At 37.2% G+C, this 13,983-nt stretch overlaps 1 protein-coding gene across 1 annotated transcript in view; it reads left to right on the top strand.

Annotated features, from left to right (window-relative positions):
* slc25a26 (solute carrier family 25 member 26) overlaps window positions 1-13,155 on the top strand; it is a 66,136-nt gene extending 52,981 nt beyond the window's left edge. Inside the window, exons 8-10 of the mRNA XM_065241546.1 lie at window positions 2,030-2,094; window positions 5,422-5,495; window positions 12,699-13,155. Coding sequence (XP_065097618.1) covers window positions 2,030-2,094; window positions 5,422-5,495; window positions 12,699-12,810 — 251 coding nt within the window. The 3' untranslated portion in view covers window positions 12,811-13,155. The remainder of the gene's footprint in view (window positions 1-2,029; window positions 2,095-5,421; window positions 5,496-12,698) is intronic.
* The last annotated feature ends 828 nt before the right edge of the window (window positions 13,156-13,983 follow it).

The raw sequence follows: 13,983 nt of genomic DNA, 5'->3' as shown, positions 1-13,983 counted from the left end.
TGTTTTTTTTTTGCAGATTAAAAACGATTTGTATTTCCGCAATTTTACTACAAATACCATGGTTATGGTATATTGTGGAGTTGGAGACCATAGTAAATTTGTGTCTACTGTTGTTTTACAACAAATAAAAACTAAAAGATATGTTAGTATAATTAAACAATGGTGAATGGAGCTCACAAAACGCACGCTGTTTCACACATACTCTGTATGCGGAATAAGCCAAGTTAGCGCTGAGGTACCTGTGCATCCCGGTCAGTCTCCTCTGAGCAGCTGTTTTCGGCGGCGGCTGGACTGACGGTCACCATGGGTTGCGGTCGCGTCTGACCCCAAAACATGCTTTTATTTCTCAAAAAAAAAATCAGTAGACTGGTGCAGAAGTTTTATGCCAGTTACTTAAGTTAGTTATTTTTCACGAGGCTTTAATGCCTAATTTGTTATAGCCTAATGTTAAGAAGGCTAATATCTTGCACTTTCTTCTGGCTTGAATAATTTTGAGTTACATTTTGACAAAACCTTTCAGATCTAAGTATTATGTTTTTTGTTTAATTTAATGTTAAACATGAATCTGTTTTATTTATTTATTTTGGAAATAATGAGGTCTCTGTTTAAGAACGCTGGCTCGCAGCTGCAGGTTCCGCTGCTTTAGAGCACCGCACATGTACGCACATAATATGTATGCACATATATATTATATGTTTGAAACATAGTTTAACTGTCTGCCACAAGTTGATCTTGTAATAAAGGTCTCATCGAGGAAAAGCACGCTGTATATTTGTATTCATTGCATTTTTTAAGTATAAAAGTTAAATAACAAATTTTATTATAAAAATATTAATGATTAATCGATAGTCGATCGTTAATTCTCCCGACGATCGACAAAGAAAACTTAATCGAATGCCCATCCCTAGACTCTAAATGATCCCAAACGAGGCATTATCTAGCGAAACGATTGTCATTTTTGATAAGAAAAATAAAAAATATCCACTTTTAAACCACAACTTCTCGTCTAGATCAGGTCGTGATGCGTGATGTGACCCCACATCCGCAAATTAGCGTTTTATATATGTAACGCGTGACCTCCCTACGTCACTACGCATTTACGTTAGGTTGCGCTGGATCAGACCTAGACGAAAAGTTGTGGTTTAAAAGAGCATATTTTTTATTTTTCTTGTCAAAAATGACAATCGTTTCGCTAGATAAGACCCTTATGCCTCGTTTGGGATCGTTTATAGACCTTTGAAACTCCGTTGAAAAAAACTGTTAAGTGTTGATTTAAGTATTAAATGTTGGGCTCTATTAAAGTCCATTAAAATGAGAAAAATCCTGGAATGTTTTCCTCAAAAAACATAATTTCTTCTCGACTGAACAAAGAAAGACATCAACATTTTGGATGACATGGTGGTGAGTTATTATCTGGATTTTTCTTTTAAGAAAATGGAATATTCCTTTAAATATGTCTTTATTTGATCTAGTGTAGTAGAAGATCTTAGTAACCCTGCCAGTGCAAAATTGTTAACTCTTGTCGTGATCATGTAAAGCTGGAAAACCCAGTAGCTTTTGCATAATTTTCTTAACAATACCATGCCGCAGATGTTGTCGACAGACCTTCAACCCAGAACATTCCTCCAAGGACACATCATTTGTGTTTGGAGGTTTAATTGGCTGTTAGTCCAGTGAAATTGGGCATTTTGGGGGAGTGAGCAGTTTATTCAATCTTAGCATGTTTACCACTTGGTGTTTTAAACTTTAGACTTGTTTGTCCGATCTTTTCTACTGAAGCGAGAGAGAAATTCTCATTATCCTCATTTACTCGTGCCATTGAAAGTGTATAATTTGTTTTAGTGTTTACGAGCGGTTGACATTGCCAGGCTAGTTGGAAAAATTGTCTTTTTTTCACAGTTAGGTTCATGGGGTTTATTAGTGATGCTGCACATATTTATACTCGCTCTGAATTGTAATACTGTGCAGTAGGCAGAGCTTGTTTGTATTTGTGCCTTAATCCAAATGCATAATATGTTTTTCTCTCCAGGTGGAGTAGCAGCATTCGTCACGACTCCGCTGGATGTGGCCAAGACTTGGATAATGTTGGCTAAGGTAAGATGCTGAGACTGTTGTTTAATTCCTCTGTCTACTGATGCCTCCCAGATGGAGAGCAAGGTGAACAAACAAACGGCCCTAATGTAGACAAAACCAGCAGAGGAGAGAGAGAGAGAAAGAGAACACAGAGAAAGAAAATCCTCAAGCAGACACACGACTTGGGTCAGCCAGGGACATTACAGACACATCTCTGTGTCCAGTCAAGATTCAAAAAAGCAGTCCTGTGTATGCGCGTGTTAGATGTCAAAAGACATTTGTATATTTTAAAGTAATTTCCAGTTGTCTGTGGATGAGAATGAACTGCACGATAGAGAGCCAGGTTACAATCTGTAAAGTAATTTAAGCCTTTACATCCTTAAAGGGATAGTTCACCCAAAAATTTTTTGGTATCAAACATAATTCAATTTTAGGGTGAACAATCCCTTCAATAGGGGAAATCTTAAAATGGCAAAAAACATGCATTGTGAAGAAAATAATCGCCCTGGTTTATATTAAAAACAAAACATGATCCTACTGAAAAGGTCCAAGTTTGTTTTGTTTTAAAGGGGGTCTGAGTTGATGCGTAGCGTTCACATATGGGCCGAAATTCGTGCGAGCTGCTCCGGGACCCCTGAAACTACAGTAACCAAGTATCCCGTTTCTTGACATGCAGCAGGTTTTTAGCAAGAAACACAAGCACATCAATATGCTGTAATGTTTTGCGCAACATACGGCCTGGGCAGTAACACGTTTTAATAATGCAGACCTTGTGATGTTTATTATTTTGTAAATGCAGACATGCTTTGACTCAAAGGAAAGTTTTGGCTGAGCAAATAACAGCTACCTTACATACAACAGTAGTTACTGTACTACAGTATGTACAGCCAACCTGATCTCATAAGAGTTTGTAGGTGTTTAATGGCTAATTTGTTTAATTTTGTATGATGTGATTTAGAAAATATAAAATTAATAGAAGAATGGTAATAATAAAGCCCTATCCCTAAACCCAGCAGATCGTACAAAATGTACAAAGGAGTCGTATGAATTTATACGAATTAGCCATCTGGTAAAAAAAGACGATTTTGTCATGGGATTGTTGTAGTACAGTTCTTATTTTAAAGAGTCGGTGAAAAATAAATAATAATGCACATAAAACTGGAGTGATGTACTGCAAACAGTTAACAGTTTAACCAGACCATTTATTAAAATTAAGGGGGTGTACACACCAAAGGCGAAGCATGTATTTGCATTGTGCTCCTCGCTCAATATTACTCTCTGGATTAAACTTTTTTATTTGTTCAACCTGCGCGAACACGCGCTACTCATTCAAACACGTCTTTACGCAAGTAAAAACAAATTCAGAAAACTTGAGTGAAAAATTTGCCTGGGATAGTTCAGCCAAAAATGCTATTACAGGGCTCAAAATTAACTTTTTTATTTGGTAGCACTGGTGCTCCCAACTTTAAAGAGTTAGGAGCACCAGCAAAAATGTAGGCGCACTCATCCAAAAATTATGAAGCACCACAACTACAATGTATAAGTTAATAGATTTATTTTATTAAAAATTAAACACCACAACTGGGCTTTACACATCCTATTGCCAGGATTTGAAAGATCCGACCTCTTCTTAAAAATGATAAATTTATTTCATAATCTAATCTAATATTTTTTTTACAAAGATGACGGTGTTGACATGTTATGGTTGTCACAGTAGCAGTGTCCAAAGATATGAAGAAGTTTAAGAGAAAATAGCAAACATACAGGAGCTTGAGTGATCTTGAAGGATGCAGTAGAGCTGAAGGTTTGAAAATGGGGTCCTCAGGAATGCAGTTGACCCTGTAGTTGTCTGATTTTATTGCTTTTTATAAATATCTGACGGTGGTGACGAATATGTGGGACACATTTTGAGCAATCAGAAAATAATAGTGAATATTGTTCAAAACTCACTGTTTGTAGTTTTTAATACATATTACAATGAACTCTTTCATGTGGTAAATATATTATTCAATTCAATTATTACTTTTGGCTTTTTTAATCAAGTTGAAATGATTATCTCTTAACTGAGGACAGGTTTTGTAGGCAATGGGCCAGCATATAATCATTAAATTAATAAAAAATAAAAATAAGCCTATAAAAGAACCTTACATATGTGCAAATGACCCCCTGATTATAACATTGATTCTTTTTCTTCATGAAAATGTTATTAATTTCCAACAGAATCAGCACTTTTCTTAGTGGGACATGTTTTTGCCAAAGTTTCAAGAATCAGTGACATGTAAGCTGGTCATAACAGATGCTATTCACATGCGAAAGTTTTAAAAAGTTTTACTTACTTTGTGGAGTAAGACAAATTTAGCTGAAAGGTGTGAATGGTCATTTAAAACAGAAAATGCTACAGACGTGTAGAATAAGGCCTTTTAAAGACATACATTGACTTAGTGAGAAAGTAAGAAGCTATGCGTGTGTTGAAATGAGTGAAGGATGTTTTTCTGCACCTGTCTCCTCTCAATATTGGCTGAGAGAGTGATGTGTTTTGGCATTGGAGGTGTCACGCTTTAGATTCGAACTTGTGTTTGCCCAAAAATTTGACCAATTAAAGAAATAGAGACCTTGTTTTTAGGCAGATCTGCCGTGTGTATGTTTATGTATTTTGGCAAACAGGCACTCCAGGCTGTTATCCAAACCCTGTGGGGAACTGCAATGTACTGCTCGGCGTACAGTCAACCGGTCAGCTCCGAAACTGTAAAATACGATAAACGAATCCAGTCTAAATTTAGAGTCATGAAAATGTCTTGTGTCTTTAACTCGGAGAAATTATCTTTTAGGGAGCTAGACAGGATTCTGACACGTTCTGGAAAAAATTTGCGGCGCCTGTGCAAAACAAAAAAAGGTTTTCCTGGATGGTTGCCTGAGCGTTGCTATAAGGTTGCTTAGGGTTTCTGTACGGTATGTGCATGTTCTGGGCTCTTTGTCCATAGCACAACGCTGCAGGATAAGGTTCTCGCTGACGTTAAAATCCCTAACCGCAACATTATGTGCACTCATTTCTAAGCAGCGCTAATGTAGTCACAGCTTTCAGATGGTTGTTTATAGTCGTGTATGTGGTTTACTAATAGGCAGTTATTACATTAACTCCACTTGACAGTTGCCTCATTTAAAGACGTTGTTGCTGGTTTATAGAGGAGAAATTGTAAATATGAATTGTGGAGAAATCGCAGCCGTTGAACAGGTGGAGACAGGCTGGGCTGGGGTAGAATCACAAGAAAGACAAAACACGCAGTTTGTTTGACAGGAAACATAAAGACAGATCATCCATCATTACTGTGTTTTGTCTCTCTTTGTCAGGCCGGGACGAGCATAGCCAATGGAAACATCCCTCTGGTTTTGTATGAAGTGTGGAAAAGCAGAGGAATACCTGGGTAAGTGTAAATTACCTTGTATTGGTTCTGACACTGCTATGGTAAAACAATGCATTCTTCCTTTAAAGCGAATAAGCTTTTGTCCTCTATCTTTTCATTCCTGAGATTCGTTTTTTTAAGTTTAAAAGTGACCATACATGAACATCTGTTTCTTTATAACCACTGCTGCTTTCCTACTAAATTGCTTTATTGCTAGAAATGCAACCCAAAGGTAATTCAGGTTCAAAATAATTTTGTCTGAAGTTGCAAACATCTTAAAATGCAAAAGGATGTGTGATGTCGTTTTGTTAGACTTTTCTAATGTTTCCCAAACATTCACTCTGTCTTTCATTCGTCAGATAAACTAATTGTTCCCACCTCATAACTCTTTCACAGCCAGCGGTCTTAAAAAAAAATTTGCCAGCCAGCGCCAGCTTTTTTCCTGATTTTCACCAAAGTTTAATGCCTTCCAGAAAATTTTCTTCTTTAAATATATTACAAACATACAATATACCAAATGAAAGGACAAACCCTCTCCTTTCAAACAAAAAAAAAAAAAAACGTTTCATCCTATCTTCAATGGTTCTTTTGTAATCAGCTTTTGAATATGGGTAGGTTTCTGCAAAAACACCACATTTTGAGCAAAAAGCAGAGATAATTCCATTTTTGTGACGGACTTTTCATAGAGATCCCATTCAGAGCGATCTTTAAAACAGACACGGACATGCAGCCGCTTGCCATAGGGCAATACTTCCGGGTTTAAAAAGTTAACCTGGTGGATAATAGCGGTATTACGGAAAGACAGAAAATCTCGTCATTGGCAGGGAAGCGTTTTCTCTTGATTGACGAGATATCTCGTCAATGGCGGCGAAATAGTTAATTGTGTAATTGGTTAATCCAGTGTTACATTTACATTTATGCATTTGGCAGATGCTTTTACCCAAAGCGACTTGCAGTGCATTACAACTTGCAATGCGTTCACACCAGATGTGGAAGAGGCGGCAAAAACATGCAAGTCGCGCGTAGTTGGACACTTGAACATTTTGAGTTTATGCGCTTTATTCGCGTGTGAAAGCCTTGCGTGACATTCTAGTCATTCGAGACATCACGCAGAAATATGTGTCATGGGCGGGGCTTATAAAGCTCAAATTGAATAAACTTACCAAACTGTTCAACCTCCTCACTCTTCAAAACAAGATCCTTTTAATTCCTGTGAAAGTACGAAGATGTCTCGTGTAGTGATGATGATTGTTCTCCATTGTTTTTTTTTTTGTTTTTCTGCCTCCGCTCACTTACTGTAATCACGTCACTGCTAGAGCAAGCTCCTGATTTGTTAATGCTGATTTGAAAATCCACAAAAGTTCAGATTTTTCAACTCACGGGGATCACGCGGCAACGCTCATTTTGCGTGGAACGTGCCAACCGCATAGTGTGCGCTGCGCATTCGCGCCGCAGGATCGCGATTGCCGCCTCTTCCACGTCTGGTGTGAATGCACCATTACAATGTATGCATTTTTATCAGTACGTGTATGTCTGATCCCTGGGTTCGAACCTATAACTGTATGCGCTGCTAATGCAATGCTGTACCACTAAGCTTTACATGGGCACAAGGCAATGTTGCCACACTCTTAAAAATCAAAAGGTTTTTTGTCAGGCTGTATGGTTTTATAAAGAACCTTTAACATCCACAGAAGATTTCTGTTGCAAAAATGGATCTTTGTGATTTTACAAAATATAAAAATGTAAAAAAGAAATTGCTCTTTAAAGAACCTTTGACTTAAACGTTATTCGGGGAACCAAAAAACGACTCTCCCTGCATTACTGCAAAGAACCCTTTTAGCACCTTTATTTTTTTTTTAAAGGGCATATTTTATGCAAATCCACTACCCTAACCCTAACCTAACTCCACTAACTCACACAAATGTTTGTTTAATCCCATTTAAACCAAAGCAGTCTCAATAAAAATGCTGTTTTGATTCTCTTGTTAATGTGATGTCACACTGATAAAGCCCCGCCCACGGCCACAGACTGACTTGTTAATTTTACCAAAAAACGCTGTTTATTAGCACATTGTAGCTCTAATGCGGCTAAATATACTATTATCCCAAACTGTATTCAAAGAAATCAGATCTATTTTTACCGAAAGCGCTCACTGTCTGATAGTAAAAGAGTGAGGACATCGTGGAGAAAAATATATTTACAAGGAAACGGATATATTGATATACACACAAATTAAATTTTTATGAAATAATGAAAAAATTCCCATATTGAACTAAGTGGAATTCTCCGTAAAAAAAGGAACCATAAAGGAAAACAAAGGGGCTTGGGCGTGCTTGCATAAGGGCAAGTGAAACTGCTGCATGCCTTGTACAAATTGCCCCGGCTTTAAAGCTGTAATTACTGTAATGGCTCCAATTGCAGACAAGAGAAGCCTGAAATTGCTTCCATGTGTGGTAGGGCTGTGTGGAGGACTTCTAACCACACCAACCAAAACAACGACAATCAACACAGCTATGTGCTCGTGAGCTAACCCTATACCAAACTTGAAAGAATCCCAGCCTGTGGCTCCATACGGCTTCCGTGTCTGCAAACAAGTCGCCTTTGCTAAGCATGACACGGTACGGTAAACAAAATGTTGGATGCAAGAACAATATTATTTATATTTATGCATTTGGCCGATGCTTTTATCCAAAGTCAAAGTATACATTTTAGTATTTGTGCTCACAGGTACAGAAGCAACTTTATTATGATGTCCTTATGCAGAATTTTAGTATTTTAGGTGAATCAAACAGTATCAAAACTGTTATTTCCTTTATAATATCCAATGCTACTTGACCTGTTTATGTTCAGTCCGTCACTGTAAGGAAAATCGGAAATGCACTTTAACAGGTGTCTGGGATGTGTGCATTATTTATCAAGCCATTATTAGGGGTGTTATAAGACCCAGCTGCTTATCATTTGACCAGGGTGATGATGTCATGGACAGGGCGATGATGTCATGATGAGTCAGTATCGGCTCTTATGTTTTATTTTCTGGTGTAGCCTACATTAAATTAAGTGGTTTTGCATGCAAGATAATAATTAAAAGGGATGAAATGATCATGTATGCCTAATTTATTAATCACAAGAATATCATGGAGGCTTACGGCCTTTGCAAACACTCACAACACCCAAATGGAAAATCACATGTTAATGTAGTTTTCCATCCACTGTAATGATGTGAAATTTGAACACTTAAGCATTATTCAAGTCAGGACAATTTAACAAATGATCAAAAATGAAAGCTGCACACATTTCTGGTTTCCATTGCAAAAGGTCAAAACTGACTCAAAGCATGCTTGCAAAGTTTCACATTTCCTACTTAGTACACCGTCTGTAACGCCAACCCCAGACGAACTGTCAGAAAGCATCTTTGACAATTTGTTCCAACTTGAGCGCATTAACACGCATACATGACATGGCATCTCTTTGTAAAACACAGAAGCATGCTGAAACGTCAAATACTGCACATGGCTGGAATACTCCAGAGATCCCTGGCATGCTTGCCACCTTGTACAGCTTGGCAGTTGACAAAACTGATGTATTAGTCGTCACACCACTTGTGACCTCATATCTAATTTTACATCCTCCCGACCACCGTTATGCCCACAGGTGTGAGACGCTACAGTCACAGACAGGCTGATCTTAAATCAGTTGCAAAAACAAAGAAAGAGTGGGAGTTGATGAGAAAGAAAACAAAACAGTTTTTGCCGGGGGTGGGAACGGGGGGGTACGTGGTTACTGGAAGCTTAAGGGACGTGTGTGGATGTCATCTGGCCATCAGTCATGCGGAGGGGCCCCCGGGGGGCCGGTACTTATACCAAAAGCAGCTGTGTGGAAAAGAGCCTTAGGAGACTACAGTACTTTCATGGCCTGTCGCATCCCTCTAACCCTCTCCAACATCAACAACCCCTGCGCTGCACATTCCTCTTCAAACGCTCCCTAATCTGTCAAACAACACTGTCAGCTCTGAAACACTGAATGCTTGTTTCATCGAGCATATAGTTTATGTTTCAGTTTATGTCGCTCTGTAAATTTCATTAAGGGAAGTCAAATCCAAGCTGGCATTGCAACAATATGCATCTAGTTTATACTGTGTGCATTTTTGCAATTTAATGCATTCAGTACTAGTATAAACATGATGAACATTGAATCAAAATCATAATTAGATTTAACCCTTTACCTGGCACAGCCTTTTTTCTTTTTGAGTGTGGGGGTAAAAAGTTGATGGACCCCTTCAAAGTAATACAACTTTGGGGTTCTAATTTTTTGGTCTAATTTTGGTCTTGTTTTAAAGAAGACACTTTAAAGTTTTTTACAGAAGGGTCTGGAGTATTACAAATATTAAATAAAATTTTTTTATAGCAGTTTACATTTATTAATAAATAAAAATAATGCAATATAGTATTATTTTATACATAAAATTATCAAAAATATTAGGTTTGTGTTGGTTTGCTGCATACTCTTGTCACAAATGAATAAATTACAGTCACTGCATTATTATATATGAAAACTACATTACCTTTCCGGGAATATATAGTTTGTCATGATAGACACTATAGGTAAACTCGGGTGTCCCGCACACCGGATAGTGCCAGTTAACTGGGTTAAAACGGTTTTACTCATCTGACAATATGCATATATTCACTTATGTGATTTGGTCTTAATTTTAATAAACTAATACGAATGTTACATGTTTAATTCATTTAAATCAATTAATTATTTTAGGACCATCAAAGGATTAATCGTGATTAATTGCATACAAAATAAAAGTTTGTGTTTGCATATTAAATTTGTGTGTGTATTGAGTGTTGTTATTATTATTATGTATATATAAATAAACACATATGCTGAGTCCCAATTCGCCTACTTATACTACGACCTAAAAGTATGTACTGTTTTTGTGAGGAAAATGTAAATACTTTTGAGTGTGTAGCAAAAGAGTATGCACGTTCTGGGACGTACTCCGATGACGTCATGCAACGTGAACGAAAACGTGGTTGCCTAGTTACGCACACCACGACTGTTAATAATATTTCATTCATTCTTGTAACTTATGTCAAATATAATTTTATTTACTATTCATCTTTATTTCTCATCGTTTTTTTCACAATACATTTTACAATGTGTTCTACCAAGTTGAGAAGTGAAGCAGAGCGTCATTAGAACCAAACGCATGCCGTTTGTGAGGCGGTTGGTTCTGACGTTCATGTGCAATGTGTGTAACAAAAGCTACTTATTTTAAAGTCCAAATATTAAAAAGTGTATAGTATAACTATTGTTTAACGTATTTTATACTTACATATAACTCAAAAATACCCAGATGAAAATGAACCATGCTTTTACTACAGTAAAAGTGTAGTAACCATGTTTCTTTCGCTGGACTAATAAAGTTAATATTTCTACAGCCACAGTATTACTACAAATAAGCAAGAGGGTCAGTGTGGTTAAGCTCCTCCCTCCCGCACGCAATGGGTTGTGGGCAATATTAGCGTTTAGAGTGTGCATTGATCTGCACTTCGAATTCTAACAGGAAATAGTAGACCATCCGGGTATCTTTGGGATACTCATTTCAACATACTACGATTTGGGACATACTAATTCTAGTTTCGAATACTATTTAGGACGGATAGTATGCGAATTGGGACTCAGCAATACACTCACCTAAAGGATTATTAGCGACACCTGTTACATTTCTCATTAATGCATTGGCGTAATGGTGTGGGGGATGTTTACTTGGCACACTTTAGGCCCCTTAGTGTGCCAATTGGGCATCATTTAAATACCACGGCCAACCTGAGCATTGTTTCTGACCATGTCCATCCCTTTATGACCACCATGTACCCATCCTCTGATGGCTACTTCTAGCAGGATAATGCATAAATGTCACAAAGCTCGAATAATTTCAAATTGGTTTCTTGAACATGACAATGAGTTCACTGTACTAAAATGGCCCCCACAGTCACCAGATCTCAACCCAATAGAGCATCTTTGGGATGTGGTGGAACGGGAGCTTCGTGCCCTGGATGTGCATCCCACAAATCTCCATCAACTGCAAGATGCTATCCTATCAATATGGGCCAACATTTCTAAAGAATGCTTTCAGCACCTTGTTGAATCAATGCCACGTAGATTTAAGGCAGTTCTGAAGGCGAAAGGGGGTCAAACACAGTATTAGTATGGTGTTCCTAATAATCCTTTAGGTGAGTGTATATGTATAAATTTAAGGAAAAGTTTATTTATGTTTATTTTTTTTAATGTACATATATTATAAAAAAAATCAAAATCTAAATAAATAAATATATTAATGTAAATGTTTCTTAAATGCATGCATGCATGTGTGTGTATTTGTATATACAAAATAATTACACAGAGTGCAAACACATATATATTATGCAAAAAACCTTTTATTTTGTATTAATCGTGATTAATCTTTGACAGCCCTACTTAATTTATTAATTAAATTAATTAATTTACAGCTTTATTGAAATAAACTATTTAATACATAGCCTAATAATATATCCTAATTAAACATCATAAATATCTTTCTCTTTTTCAAACATGTGTGAGAAAAAGTGGCGTCTGCGCCTAATGTCTATATTATATGCCCGGTGCGTAACTCCAAGGGAAATGAATAGAATGGTAAGAAAGAGACCGCACTCAGGGACTGAATCAAATACAAAAACTGTATTTAAATACCGAATCGTGTTCACAGGCCATAACAAACACAAAGACAAACGTTTCGGGCTTAGCCCATCATCAGTGTCACAACTTTTCAAAGTTGTGACACTGATGATGGGCTAAGCCCGAAACGTTTGTCTTTGTGTTTGTTATGGCCTGTGAACACGATTCGGTATTTTAATACAGTTTTTGTATTTGATTCAGTCCCTGAGTGCGGTCTCTTTCTTACCATTCTTTTTCAAACATACCTTAAAGTTTGTGTTAAGTCAGTTTTGTCATACCACAAAAAAAAAATGTGTTATTAACCACCCAGCTGAATTTGAAGAATTAAAAAGGCAAGTAAATAAAATAACATATCAAAATCGTGGAAATTCTCTGCTCTCACAAGCTGGGGTCCGCTGTCGACGCTGAAACCACGCCCACTCGCAGGAAAGCTCAAACAAACTTTATTGCTGTGAATACGCTATCATTTCTAACTCTCCCTTTTATCCGTTTTGTTCAAAGGCTGTTCGCTGGGAGCATTCCCAGAATGACGTTCATCAGCATGGGAGGTTTCATCTTTCTTGGAGCATACGAGAAAGTGCGACGTATGGTTTTAAAAGCACCATCTACATAGAACACAATGAGGTCCGGACCGTTTCATCAACATCAGAATCTGCAAAAACAGAAGTGAAATATAAACGTTACAGTCGAGCTCGAGGTCAAGCCGGTCCCAATTTGAACTGGTGGTCTTGAGGGGCACAGCTCTGACACCTGGGGCCTGGAGAAAAGATCATGTATCATGTCAGTTCGCATTCCTGCTCATCGGTGCACAACATATTGAGAACTCAAGTGTCATGTTTGCATTTGATTTATAAAAGCCTATTTTGAATTTCATGCAAAAGGGTTTTTACATAAATGAATGTTATTGTATTTCAATATGACTACTGATTATTAAATACAGTTTGTGTTTTAAGAATTACAGCGGTATGTCTTAGTTGTTTTCTTAAAAGTTTTATATGTATATATATATTATTTTATTTATTCATGCTATAGACAATTTCACCATAAACAACATAATGCAATATAAACAAACGGCTTTTGTAGACTAAATGCAACTTCTGGTAGACTTCCACATAGAGTCAATAACAACAGAGTCCTTTTACAGTAGTTGATTTCTGATAACATGGGAAATAAATGACAAGTAAATTATCTTCTTTCATATATCATATCTAACTTTTATCAACTATTAAACTGAGCTTACATTACTGTGTAAAATGAATGTATATAATGTTAGCTAGTAGATCATTGAATTCTTGCCTGGCTGCCAAACCTCTCCACACAGTTGTGATCCATGCTCATCATCTTCCCTCGTCTTTTGCAAACCAAACCAAAACATTTCACTTTCGACGAGGTATTTGTTTCAGAGATCAGTTTAGCCAGTAGCCAGACTGATGAATAAATCCAGAACGGAGGTTTAGTCCGGTTTAGGCCCGTAATCGCGACAATGTGCATGCTTCCGATGAAACCTTCTATAGTGTTAGCAATATTACTCAAGTCTTTACATGTTGAGTGTCAATTTATATGAATCTCCAGGTTAAGCTGCCGTACTTGATTCATCAATGCACACAGGTGTGAATGTTTCTCAGAGCTGTAATGAAGCTCAGAGCTGAAAGTCAATATACAGTGTTTGACTGTTTAACAGCTCTGTTATTGCCCTGTGGGCTCTGTCAACTACCTTATGCTTTCGTTTCAACACTGTGGAGAAAGATGAGTGACACTCAATAGATCTCTTTTAGTCTAGCCCAAG

The sequence above is a fragment of the Paramisgurnus dabryanus genome, chromosome 14, assembly GCF_030506205.2.
Source record: "Paramisgurnus dabryanus chromosome 14, PD_genome_1.1, whole genome shotgun sequence".
Lineage (NCBI taxonomy): Eukaryota > Metazoa > Chordata > Actinopteri > Cypriniformes > Cobitidae > Paramisgurnus > Paramisgurnus dabryanus.
This window is presented reverse-complemented; position numbering and strand designations above follow the sequence as displayed.